The sequence below is a fragment of the Nymphaea colorata genome, chromosome 2, assembly GCF_008831285.2.
Source record: "Nymphaea colorata isolate Beijing-Zhang1983 chromosome 2, ASM883128v2, whole genome shotgun sequence".
Lineage (NCBI taxonomy): Eukaryota > Viridiplantae > Streptophyta > Magnoliopsida > Nymphaeales > Nymphaeaceae > Nymphaea > Nymphaea colorata.
The window spans coordinates 29198636-29212288 of NC_045139.1; the positions used below are offsets into that span (position 1 = coordinate 29198636).

General features: G+C 37.2%; 2 protein-coding genes across 2 annotated transcripts; both read left to right on the forward strand.

The window, feature by feature from the left end:
* Window positions 1-15: 15 nt before the first annotated feature.
* Window positions 16-7440, forward strand: LOC116247535 (uncharacterized). Its single transcript, XM_050075946.1, has 6 exons — window positions 16-523; window positions 1234-1401; window positions 1526-1615; window positions 3701-3853; window positions 5196-5260; window positions 6372-7440. The coding sequence occupies exons 1-4, from the start codon at window positions 347-349 to the stop codon at window positions 3749-3751; spliced, it is 486 nt and encodes a 161-aa protein (XP_049931903.1). The 5' UTR covers window positions 16-346; the 3' UTR covers window positions 3752-3853; window positions 5196-5260; window positions 6372-7440.
* Window positions 7441-7447: 7 nt separating this feature from the next.
* LOC126409766 (protein LATE FLOWERING-like) lies at window positions 7448-8037 on the forward strand. Its single transcript, XM_050075907.1, has 2 exons — window positions 7448-7714; window positions 7762-8037. Exons 1-2 carry the CDS (start codon window positions 7448-7450, stop codon window positions 8035-8037), a joined length of 543 nt encoding a protein of 180 aa, XP_049931864.1.
* Window positions 8038-13653: the final 5616 nt, after the last annotated feature.

Below are 13653 nucleotides of genomic sequence, written 5' to 3' on the forward strand. Positions count from 1 at the left end.
TGCCTCCCTTAGCACATTTTGCCAACTAAAAGCGCTGCCTGTCTTGAAAATATTTGAAAAGAAAGCCCCTAACTCTAAATGCATCGTGGGGGTTCAGCTCGGACGTGGATAAATAAAATTCACGGTGGACGAAATCCATAACGTCGGACCTCAGACTCGTGGAGCGGATGTCATCGGATCCAAGATCCCTGCCTAACAAACACGGCAAGCGACACGGGGACGCGGTTTGCCTTTCGATCGAATTATATATCAATTCTTGGTTCTTCAAACCGGTGCCCCGACGACGCAGGAACTCAAGACTCAACTCCGACTGCGCCGGAATTCCGACGGGGTCGGACCAGAAAGCATGGAAGAATCCGCGAACTCTTCTGGCTCCAGCGACTTGGAGAAGGAGGAGGTATGGGACCGAATGCTGACTCGGTTGGCTCTCACAGATTATCCCAAACTGGAAACCGTGCTCCCCAAGATACTTCCATATTCCATTTCTAGTCTTTCCTCCGGTTCGCACGCGATCAGAAAGAAGGTACAGCATCCGAAGAAGCTGCTTCTGGCTAGTTGTTTTTGTTTGCACGGAATTCCTTTCGCCACAGATTAGTTTCTTGCTTTTCGCTTTCCTCGTAGATCATATATGGATTCCACATCTTGCATTGAGAATTTATCTTGCTATATGAATTCAACACTGCACGAGACTTTGGTGCTGCATTTCATTTTGTTCGTTAGTCTTCCTGTTTTCCTGGTCTTTTGAGCACACTTGCTTTCTTGGTTTCCTACGATCGGTTTCTCGACTTTCTGGCCATTTCTAGGAGCGTGGATTAATTAGGGCATCCTGCGTTGCGGTAGAGGTGTTATGATGTTGGCTAGAAGCTCGGTTCCCATAAGGTGATATGAAATTTAGCTACCTTAGCTTTTATAACTAAAAAGATTGAATTCGTTACTTCTGCTTTACGAAGCATGTTCAACAATTTGTTTTACGATGTAGTAGTTTGCATTAAGCAATCAACTCTACATACATGACCTTATATAAGAAGTAACCACCAGAGAATGTTTCCTCGTAGTTAACTCTTCAATGTAAATCTGCTCTCTCATTCGCTTCTTAAGCCTAGGTCACGAGCCAAAACAAGCCACAAAGCTGAAAAATGTAGCTCCTAAAAATTTGCATGGGATATCATTTTGTTCCTTTCGTCACATTGTTGGGCTTATTTAGAGTTCGTTCATTTGGGATCATAAAACTAGGTCATGGAGATTTTGACTCATTTAAACAAGCGAGTGAAACATCAAAAGTCAATTAGATTACCAGTGATGGAGCTGTGGAAGGAATACGTGGAAGTTGGTGCTTCTCTTATAGTCAGGAACTTCTGTATGATATATATTGAGATGGCCTTTGATCGCTTGACTGCAGAGGTATGTCCAACACAAGAAATCTACCCTCTCATAATTTTACTTTAAGTCTTATTTATACTTGTGTCTCGTGGATTCAGATATCACCATTTGTCTTTGCTCACTTTACGCAACTGTTCATGTGCAGGAGAAAGCAGATATGGCTCCAATGTTGATTGCTAATATTTCCAAGTTTCCTTTGCAACATCAAGATATATTACTGAGAATAGTTATGAAGGTGATGCATAAATGGATTGAAATATTGAATGATGTTTAAGGGACTTGAAACATGTGCTGTCTAGTTCATGTCGTTGTGCTGATTTTGTTTCTAGTGGAAATCATTTTTGCTGTACAATGTGCGAGGGTTATGTACTGGCTATGATATTATATTGAGGAAGAAAAAGGGCTACAAACCAAAATACTCATTAGTTGGAACTTTGTGACAAATTGTAATAGTGAATTACTGTTTATTTCTTGCCAATACATTATTGAGGGAAGAGGAGATATTTTATTTATATGCAGAATGTTCTGCTTGAGTGATGTCTGAAATTGTAAAAACATTCTTATTAGTTGGTGCGTCTACTCAATGTGGCCTTGGATCCTCAGTCTGCTTGCATGAGTCTCGAACTTTGCATGACTGAATTCATCACCTTCTTAGATCTTCTGGAGTGATAGACCAACTATCTACCTTTCATTAATTGATTTTCAAGTGACTTTGGACCTATAAAAACTGGCTTAAAACTGGTTTAAGTCAATTCTTGAGCTGAGTTCTGTCATTCTTGTATTTTCTGCTCGCAACTTAACCTTGGCCAGTGTTCCATTATGCAATGCTGGGGTGCACTAATTTCAGCTAAAAGCAGTTATTCTTTGTCTACTATGTCACTTAAGGATCTTTCTCATCTTTTCTCCTTCCTTCCTTCTTTCTTTTATTGTTTGCAACTTTTCTGCTTGTGGTTTACGTTCTCTTGATTTTTCTTGTTACTAGGTCATTGGTGAATGCCATAAATTTCAAATTGATGAAAGCATTGCTTTGAAGTATAAACTAGGGAGTGATGATGGCAGAGGGTTGTTTGTTGAGTTCTGCTTACTGACAGTTTTGTACCAGCCTACATCACCAAGCTCTGGGGAGTCTGTGTTGTGCATATCATTTTAAAGAACTACTTTATGGATACTTTGGTGGTATTAATGGCTGCATTCACTTACTGGTCTTTCAGTTTCTCAAACCAATCAAGTTACTGGCAAACTTCCACTTAAAGGAGATGAACTTTTATCAAGAAAGGTGATAATAACTAATTATCTTCAACATTGAGAATATATTTTCTTGCACTATTCACTTTACAATCTAAATTTGAGACTAAGCTGATGCGTTATTTTATGAACTTTTTTACACTGGGCAGTTGGGAATTCTTAACGTGATAGATGCTTTGAACTTGGATCCTCAGCTTATTTATCCACTTTATTTGGCTGCAAGTGCCGACAGGAGTTCTGGACCTCTTGTGATGTCAATCTTTAGATGTAGGAACTTTTTATTTTGTAATTTGCTTCAGTTTCATGTTATCGTTTGGTTGACATGTTCTAGTCAAGAGCTGGTTATAAAGAGAGGAGTAGAACTTTTGAAGAAACTTGCATCTAAAGTTAACCTGGAAGATCCAAAATTAATCAATAAGCTTTCCTTGCTCTTGACTGGTAAGCAAAAAACGTTTGATTAGCTTTGTGAAAGTATTCATGTACTTGATGCCTTCACTTGACTGTAGATTACTGCCTTTTGTCGCATGAACTCACTTTTTTCGAGTATCAGCTTTCATCCTTCTGGTTTTTCTATCTTGTGAATCTGCTTCTGAATTTTCTTTTCCTTGTCAAAGATTGTAACCCTATTGCATCTTCTCTGGTAGCAAATTCACCAGTTCAATTGATGACTTTTCACTGTACACCTTCTCATATTTTAAACAAACCACTATAGGATCTTATTTTTGTTTGCCAATCTTGACGTGTGTGGCTGATCTTCCTTTTGTTGTTTCATGTATCTGTAACATGAAGTTATGACCAATCAAATCTCTTCAAAAATTTCCCTTTTAATTTGTAAGAGTCTGTCTGTCTGTCTTTCTGTGCTCCTTTTCCTTTTTCGCCATGCCATGCATAAAGTGGGCATGTTTGTTCTTTGTTCATCAGAGTGGATGAGGTGAGGCTGTTCTTTTAAAGTATCATTTTCATGTATGACATGGCCACTGGCCAGGTCATCTTGTTCCCAGAATTGGTTCTCCATTTGCATGTTTTTTTCTTCCTCTGGCTCATACACAAGTAACACCTTAATTCTGGTTGTCAGGTACAGTTGCAGGTGGAAGTACTCCTCCAGAATCAAGGATTCATCCTGTGAACCCCGCATTCAGACTTCGACTGTTGTCCATCTTCTGCTGCTCCATCACTGCTGCAAACACTTTTCCTTTGACGCTGCAGTGCATCTTCAACTGTATTTTTGGTATCTTTCTTAGTTCTCATTTTATTGTCTAACATATAGCGTTCGAGGTTTCCCTTTTGTTAAGCTTCTAGAATATAGTTATCACTTGCTTCATTTTTTTGGCTTTTCTCCCACTTTCGGAACATGTAATTTTCTCTAGTCTCGGTTTCTTTCAATCATTGATAGATCAGTTCAATTCCATGCAAACTTTTTCAAAGTTATGTTTTTTTTTCAACATCATTCTTCTCATCTTTAAGGACTGATGTTCATAGGCCCTCTGAACCAGGAGGTACATGTTTAGGTAATTTGCTGTTTGCAAGTGCAGTTGCTAAATTTTTCCAATAAGGGTTTCTTGCTACATTGAAAGGAATGCAACTAAAAAAAAAAAAGCTTCCTACTTTTCATTCCATTTCTGCTCTTCCACAGGTACTATAACATGCCTCTATGGTGTTTTTACCCACCATTGACACATCATATGCAAGGGCAATAAAGTTAGCTAGTGGATGCCTTTGGATGTCTGTCCACCCATCATGAACAATCAATATATCAGTTTGATCCCATGTAAACTTTTTCGAAGTTAAATTTTTCTCAAGATTATCCTTCTCATCTTTAGGAATTAATGTTTGTAGTTTATACCTCCTTTGAACTTGGAAGCGCGTATTGGATAATTTGCAATTTGCAAGTGTGGTTACTAAATCTTTCCAATAAAGATTTCTTGCCACTTTGAAAAGAATGCAGCTGTAAAAAAGAATTTTTCCACTTTTCCATCCATTTATGCTCTTCCACAAGTTTTATACCATGACTCTGTGGTATTTTTACCCATTACACTTGCCTTGCTAATGGATCATGTTCACAATATTCTCTTCAGCATTTGTGATAAACAGTTTATATCCAAAGTGCACTGACTTTTAGTGCATTTCACTGTTTTCCTTGGCTGGTTTGGGTAAACAGTATCAGAAAAGCATCTCCATATTAATGATTTTTATTCTTTTGCTATCCAAAACAAGGTCTTACATGGCACAGCATACATCATTCATGGGTTTCGGGAACTTGTTTCTCTCCTAAAGCGCAAATGATGTATCATATTCTGAGTAAAATTCTCTGTGTTTCCTTTCTTTAACATTGATCTTCTTAGACATGCAGTGGAGTTACACAGGCATTGTCACTTATTTGCATGGTAAAAAGTTTGTATGTGATATGGTTCGTGGTGGAAATTATTTTCCTTTCTTATTTATCGAGTTTCAGTTTAGAAGAAATTTCTGATGTCAAGTTTGTACAAACCTATGTCTATTAAATGTGCTCTTGAAGTTGATTTTTTACCTGGTTGTCTATAGCTTCACATTGTATGTGTTTTCATTTTCAGGAAGTGACTCTACTTCAAAGTTGAAACAATTGGGCATGGAGTTTACTGTTTGGGTTTTCAAACATGTGAGTCATTGTCATTTGAAGATATTTGCATCTATTTCCATCTTGTTTTGCCTTTATATCAAGTAGTCGATCTTTTGAACTTTTTGATGAACATCAATCCTGTATTTGTTTGCAAATGAAGTATCAATGTTGACAAGCATGCAGTTGGCGTTAGCTGCATATTTTCATTAAGTAACACATGCATCTGGTTACTGTTGAAAGTACAAGACATCCACCGTTGGATATGTGGAAGGTGCAAATTACGTTTGGTCATTGCACATTTGAAATCTTTGTGCTGGTCAATTCCCTGTAGAAGCGACACACAACCATAGCTGGTGTTGTAGCCATGGACACAAATATCTCAAAAAATTTGAAAATATCCTGATAATGTCGTCGAAATATCGTGTTATTGAGTATTGCAAAAAATTGAGGTATTTTTTGGATATTTTTTATGTTTTTTGAAAATCTGTCTCTATACTCTTATAAGTATCCGCTTTCTTTCTTTCTCATTTCATTTATATTTTAAAACTAATTTAATAATTGTGTGTATTCTTTTTCAATAAAATTGTTAAAAATCTTATGAATCCCGATTTCTTTAGGTTTTCTACTTCTAAATTTCAGGAGTCTTGAGATATTCTTTACATTTTTCTGGAAAAAGGATTTTGAGATGGAATTCCAAGGGAATGACTTTTTGAAAAATTACAAAATGATACTAGTGACTATGGTTATGACCTATGTCACATAGGTACGGGTACGGGTGCCGGTATGGGTACGGGTACGAACCATTTTCAAAAAATTTGGGTACGAGGGTACAGCCGTACACACACACAGATTACGGGTACGGGTGCCGGTATGAGTAACCTATTACCTATGTGCTATTACCCTGCCTTATAAGCAAAAATGCTACTTGAATCTAGCCAACTTTAAGTAGTATGACCTTTTGATGGGAATAGCATGTTCTGAACTCTCTTCATCTGAAACTTTCTGCTCTTATATCTGATCTTTGCTCTCATTTGAAGGGAACTGAGTTGCGAAGGTTTGTTGATACTAGATGAGCATAAATTTTTGTCTTAATTTTTATGTCCTGGGGTTCCTAAGGGATTATGGTTTTGACATTATCATGTTTGTCCAGGTTTGAAAGTTTTCATGGAGAAATATGTGCACTTGGGTATGTTGTTGCTCAATGTAGAGCTGGAAGACCAGATGTAAGTATGCAAATATGATCACTGTTATATCTACGGTTTGTCTTTCTCACTTCTTAAATTGCATTTCTTTTTCTCACCCCATCAAGATATAAGGTTGATGCTCTTGGAAAAATTCAGATTACTTTTTAAGGACTAAGGATTATGTGGCTAGTAGATGACATCTGGTCCATTTACATTTTCTTTTTGGTTGAACTAAACACTTTTCGTCTCATGAAAACATTGATCAACAGATAATCCAGCCATTGAAAAAAAAAAAGTCCAATAACTCAGAGCTACTCAACCTGTACAAATAAGCAAGTCCATATGAATTAGGAAATGTGAAAACAGAGTTGCAGACAGCAAATCCAAAAGATTACCTCTCGATTATAGACTTGGGCGGGGAACCAGAACTTCCCATTTTCAAGAGACAGATACCACGACTTAATCGAGTCGACCCGGCAAGGAATTCTTCAGTCTGCCACTGCCACCATCAATCTTTGATCTGAGCCATGATAAAGGCCAAAGACAGGAAAGACTGCCCATTCATCCCTCTGACCTCCCATCGTCCAGAACACCCAAACTCTTCCTGGCTGTGACATAGTACTGCTATTCCCTGAAGGCAGCTTCTCCGATCAGGGAGTGGTAGCAACGTGATTGCACTGTAAGGTTTTGTTCTTTCCTAGTTCAAGTAAAATGTCTTTTCCCAACTAGCTTTTTCTTTTTCTTTTGACCTGAGATCATTCTTTGTCCCTCCCTTTAAGTAAATTTAGCTTACTTCCACCACCATCGTTGCTAATGAGCTAAAGTAGGGAAAAAAAAAGAAGAAGCCTTTAAAAAGTCGCTGAAAATTTAAAGAAGGGTCTTCCCCAACTACCGGTATGCAAGCTCGTCAGTTTATTTGAATCGGATATTTGACGGAACCGATCCAAATAAACTAACGTGTATATTTAAGCAAGCATGCAGGGGATTCAATTATTCTTGGGTGTCTATAAAGTTTCCCCGTTTGTTCGGTTGCTTGGCATGCATGGCTGATCAGGAGGAGAAGAGTGTGACGACGAAGGAGGCCATGGCGACCCCAAAGCCTGATAAACTTCCTGAGCCCAAGGAGCTTCCCTGTCAGTTCTGCAACAAGAAATTCCAGACGTCTCAAGCCTTGGGTGGTCATCAGAATGCTCACAAGAGGGAGAGGTCTGAAGCAAAGAGGCAGCAGAAGCCAAATGATTACTCGGCCCCTGCGCTGAACCCCCGCCCCTTCGTCTTCAACCCAGCTTCCTTCTACCTCAACTCTCATGTAAGCCCCCTGCTCTCTACCAACCTGCAGGCTTTTTCTCCTCTCAGAATATGTCTCTCGGATCCGCCGGGGTTGCCACTAGGCCCAACGTCCCTCCCAAGAGGCCGAGAGCTCTCGAGGGAGCCCATGCAGACGAAGATGTAAACTTCCTCACCTGGCAGAGGAAGTGCGGGCAGATGGTGGCAAAGGACGGGGAGGCTCCTTTAGAGGGACCATCTTCAAGGAAGGGATCAAACAATACCCCAGGTGTCCTTGAAATCGAAGACGACGCTCCCGGTTTTCCTTCTGGGGAGCCAAAGCTGGATCTCACGCTGCATTTATAGATGATTGAGTGTCATGAGCAGCAAAAACATTTGTGCGGGAGAAAGTGCACATCATTGCACCTATCGCGGCCATGGCTTTTTTCTTGCTTCTTAGCTTTGGTTATTAGTTTATATCCTTTTTATTTCTTTTTTTCCTTTCTTTTGGGCTGAACTTTCACTCTTTCTTGTTCGATCTCTTTCATGGTGACTGATTGCTTCCTGGCTCCCCAAGTTCGACGTGCCAAAAAAAAAAAACATGGCAGTTTCCCTCGTCATCGAAAAACGAAAAACTTAAAAGTACTTAAAACTTAAAAGTGTTAGCCATGATAACAGCACAAGGAGATAAAAGATCTGATGAGGACACATGAACAAATGAAAAGACTTGATACTTTTTCATTTTTTGGATCGGTTCCGTCAAATTGTTCTATTTTTAATTTGAAGAACAATTCCCCCCCCCCCCCCCTTTTTTTTTCCCATAAACAATAACAGCAAAGATTAAATATATACGTTGAAATCGGTTATTTGGATCGGTTCCGTCAAATATCCGATTCAAATAAACTAACGAGCTTGCATACTGGTAGTTGGGGAGGACCCTTCTTTAAATGTTCAGCGACTTTTAAAATGGTTCTTTTTTTTTTTTTTCCTTACTTTAGCTCATTAGCAACGACGGTGGTGGAAGTAAGCTAAATTTACTTAAAAGGGAGGGACAAAGAATGATCTCAGGTAAAAAAAAAAAAAAGAAAAAGCTAGTTGGGAAAAGACATTTTACTTGAACTAAGAAGGAACACAAAGACTGACGGTCTCCCTGCTCAAAAGCCCATGAGGTTTCTTTTTTTATTCCCTTTGAAATATAGGTTTCGCTTGTTGAAGAAGAATTTCCCATAGAGGCATACGCTTATAGCATCCAACACCACCACTACTAGCATAGTCACAAATAAGTTTTTGGAATTTTGGATGGCGATGTTTTTCTCAAGCATCGAGCTTACAAAAAATAGACAAAATATAGTTATTTTTTAAAAAATTTAAAAATTTAAAAATAGAAAAAATAAAATAAGTAAGAAACTAATAACACAAACATCAAAAGATAAAAAAAAATTATAACAAATAAAAATACAACGAGCTTAAAAAAAAAAAGACAAAATATGGTTATTTTTTAAAAATTTTAAAAAACTAAAAATGAAAAAAATAAAATAAGTGAGAAACTAATAACACAAACATCAAAAGATAAAAAAAATTACAACAAAAAAAAAACTGTTTGGCATTAGAAAATGAAAAAAACGAAAAAAAACGTGAAAACGTGTTTCTTTCATTTTTAATGTTTTTTTTTTCAAAACAAAAGAGAGTATCTTTTTTAAGTTTTAAACAGTATTTAATTTTCTCACGTTTTTTTCGAAAATAACTCGTGTTTTCTTACTATGGTATAAACCGAGTTCTCATTTTTCGGACATATTATTAACACATCAATGATGAATATTTTACCTAATATTGTTCAGGATAGGTCTGGACTCGGTTCTTACTGGATCGGGAAAAACCCGATGCTCAAGTGTACGATCGGATCAGGTCTACGGTCTAGTGTATGAACTAAAAGTAGTTGCGTTGCCTAGTATCCATTTTACTGTTTTGACAACTTAGCCACGGATCTAAGGAAACATGATCAGGAGGAAATCCACATGCCGAACATCCATATTGCAGCAATGCGTTTCGATTGGACTTTGGTCTGGATAATCAGATCCAATCTTAGGATGGATCCGATCAAAGTGCGATCTTGGGGTTCAGTATCGGACATACAAGACATGGCCAACAAATGATCCACACTATATCGTCTATGTTAAACTCTCTCTCTCTCTCTCTCTCCCCCTGTTTGTGTGTACACACAAACAAATGCCTAAAATCTTCACAATGCATATTATGAAAATTCAATCAGTTAATGAAGAAAGCTTAATCAAACAGCCACAATAAAAAGAATTAATGAATGAGAAGCTTAAAACTTAGTTGAGTCTGTCAATGAACAAAACATTGCAAAACAGTACATGCTTGGCCTAGGGCGAGGACCAATGGACATTTTTTGGCGGATTGAGCTGTGGACGTCACTGAATGAGACATAACCCTCTGTCTAGTAAAAACTCTCAACCACCATACACATACACAAATATGCATACCGATATAGATATATATAAGCCATTGGAGTCCTCCAACTATTGGGCCACTACAAATACATGGAGTTGTGTAAAGATTTTTCCACCCATGTAGCCATCCGGCCTACTATACACGCAACCCAAGCCCGAGGATGGAGGAATCCATATTTTTTATAGAAGATACAGATTCTTTTACACTCCGGCTTTATATATACATAGAAAATAACGATTCTTTCACCCTCAAGTTGCTTGTCTAAAAGGCCTTGAGTTGTAAAACAACATTTGAATAATTAATTTTAATAGATCTAATTTTTTTCTTTTATCCAAGTGGCATGACATACATACATACATACATACATACATATATATATATATATATATATATGTGTGTGTATGTGTGTGGTTGGAACAAGCAAAAGGCCAATGACACCGTGCCTTTACTCAAACTCTACAATACGAGCAAGTCAATCTCCATTGAGTTAGTGCCTGCCATATTGATGGACAATCATTAATTCAATCTTAATTATTTCAATGCAATAACAATATCTACTATATGGGGTACCTTTGAAATTAGTAGGTCTAGATAACTTAAACGTAGTCAATCATTACAAACAATTCTGCTAATTGTGCTTGTACTATTTACATAAATGACAGATATTGAGATGCGCTCTTAAAGGCCGATTCATGGCATGTAATATTTGTTATATATATATATATATATATATATATATATATATATATATATATATATATATATATATATATATATATATATATATATATATATATATATAAAGACAATTTACCATTGATAAAAAATTTGGCCCATGATTTACCCAGAATTCATTTCGTCTACATTAAGTCTTGAACACTATTATTTTCAATATAAAGTTCCGGTCTCATTTCTTGGAAAAAAAGAAAAGAGTCGTTATTGTCTATAATATGACGACACTCTCTAAATATATAATAGGCCTTCGTAATACAATCAGTCCGACTAGTTAAGATACAAATTAGTTCCACCATAATAAGTCTTGAAGACAAGGATGCAAATGGGCCGATGGAACCAACTATCAAGCTAAGTGTTGTTCAACGAATCGAGCTAACTTGAGCTGAACTCACTCGTAAATTTGGCTAGAACTAGATACCTAAACAAGTCAAGCTCGAGTTAAGTGGGTTCAGCTTGTTAAAGTCGGTTAAGCTTGTGAAAGAAATTATATAAAATATGTTTCATAAAATCATCTAAAAATGTAGATTGCTCAAATAGCTATGCAAGTGATTAGATTGCTAAAATTATCTAAAATACTTTTTCAATTAAATGTTTGGCTCGGCGAACCTCGAGCTCGAATAGAGCCGAGTTCGAGTTTTAAGAACACGAGCCGAGTTCGAGTCAAGATCTAGTTTCATTCGAGACACTTGAGCCGATTTCAAACTGACTACACCGAGATCGAACTCGCTCATGAACAGTAATATGTTAAGTTAATACTAGGCCATTTAGTTGGGTTTTATTTTAAATTACTGTAGGTGGAATTGGTCTAGCTAATGATTGAATTTCTGTAGTTGTTAGATTATGTTTGGTGAACAAAGGTGATTTAGCCTTTTTTGTTTGCTGGACCTAATATTTTGCTCCTTTTCTCCCCTTCATTTTCTCACCTTACTTACTTAGTCCATTTTACTTGCTGGCTCTCATAGTGCATTCTCTGAATGTTATGGACCAAACTTTTTATGTGGCATATTATTAGCTGAAGCGTTTGTATAATTTTGACACTACAAGCACATGGAGAGGCTGTGAGTTCGAGTGGATTTGTATTGCAATAAACCTCTTTAGTTAGAAATAATTCAGCACATCCTTTCATTATAGTCAATCAAGTCTCCAGTAGTTGGAGATGGAGATACTACCAGAAATTAGGGCATGGGCTTACTAATGTTAAAGACCTATGTCATATGGACACGGCTAAAGAGGCCGCGTACCCGTGTCGACTCGCCGACGCGGGACTCGGCTAGGACACGACAAAAAATAAAAAATAAAAATTTAATGGTTTTTTTTTTTTCATTTTATCAATCAACTTTTTTTGATGCATTAACAATCCTTTCACATATTCGGTATAAAACACATTTTCTCACAAGATTGTAAAAGTGAACTATTAATTTGATGTTTTTTTAAGATATTTAATGTAGCTGTATCTACTTATTTTAAAATTTTGAAAATTATCGTATCCGCACCTGTATCGCATCCGCACCCATGTGACATAGGTTTGGTGGATCTGAACTTTATGAAGACGGAAGTTGACAATTCATGGGTTTTCTGGGTAGGGACCCCATTCAAACTTACCGGCCTAGTGAAGAACGAACTCGGTCTCCACAGCTTCATCGGTTTACCTAAGTTCCAATTTTAACGTTAAGGGCCCGTTTGATGGGCGGGTGAAATTTAACACGGTAAGTTTACCAAGGTAAATTTTTCTAGAAAAATTTAGTGGATGAAATTTTACCCTCTTCCAAAACGAGACCCTGTTTGATTGTCGGGTGAAATTTAACGTGGTAAATTTAACCCAGTTTGATGAACATGAAGAATTTAACGTGGTAAATTTAACCCTGTTTGATGCACATGGAAAATTTAACATGGAAAATGTTGTTTTTTTTTTTCCTTCCCAATTCCACTTTGGAAGGAGCAGAACCCATATATTTCTTCATCAATCATCCCAAAACAAATCACCATACAACCAGTTCATTAAAAGACACGGCCATTCACACGATATATATAACAAAAAGCAAAAAAAAATATCTAGCAACACATTACAACAGAAAACACCTTCTTAACTTAATCTATAACTGCAAAAGTTATATATTTGTTCCCAAAAACATTAAACAGAAATTGTCCACAAAAGTAACATGAGTACGAATCCACAAAAGGGTGTACTTTCTACTAAGAAGAAAAAACAAAGTTCAATGAGTACATATCCAACAAAGAAAACATGTAATCACAAAACAAGTAATCCAACATTTCTGGCTGCACTTTCGTTCTTCAAACTTCGTGTCTTCTATATCTTGCTTTGCGATGACATCTTCAATGAGTGGAGACCTGCTTGCTTGCACACCATACTTGTTCTGGAGATACTCATGCATGTGATTTTCTGCTACTTGTAATGAATTAAACGATCTGAAAACGGCACCCTTGTACCGATAGACTAATGGTTGGCACCGCTCCCAGCTGTCATATATGCCTCGCTCACGTCCTTCGAAAACCACATAGTACTTTTGGCGGGGCATCATCTTCGTTGTCCTGTTGAAAAGAAAACAAATGTCAGACAATCAAACTGAAGAAGTAGTCAACATTTATAAACAAACTTACTAGTCAATTGATAATCTGTAAACATTTGAGATGATATAGCTGCTCTCAAAGCATTGTTGCTTCCTCGCTGATGTGTTTGGCTTGCAATTTCAGGTTCGCTTAAGACGAAGTTATCAATCCTCGAAGCATTAGTTGGACAAAAGATGTACCAGCATC

Coding starts and splice junctions, on each gene's coding strand:
- LOC116247535 (XM_050075946.1), top strand. CDS start 347: ATGGAAGAATCCGCGAACTCTTCTGGCTCCAGCGACTTGGAGAAGGAG. Junction 1,402..1,525: donor TTGATCGCTTGACTGCAGAG/GTATGTCCAACA, acceptor GTTCATGTGCAG/GAGAAAGCAGATATGGCTCC. Junction 1,616..3,700: donor TACTGAGAATAGTTATGAAG/GTGATGCATAAA, acceptor TCTGGTTGTCAG/GTACAGTTGCAGGTGGAAGT.
- LOC126409766 (XM_050075907.1), top strand. CDS start 7,448: ATGGCTGATCAGGAGGAGAAGAGTGTGACGACGAAGGAGGCCATGGCG. Junction 7,715..7,761: donor CCTTCTACCTCAACTCTCAT/GTAAGCCCCCTG, acceptor TTCTCCTCTCAG/AATATGTCTCTCGGATCCGC.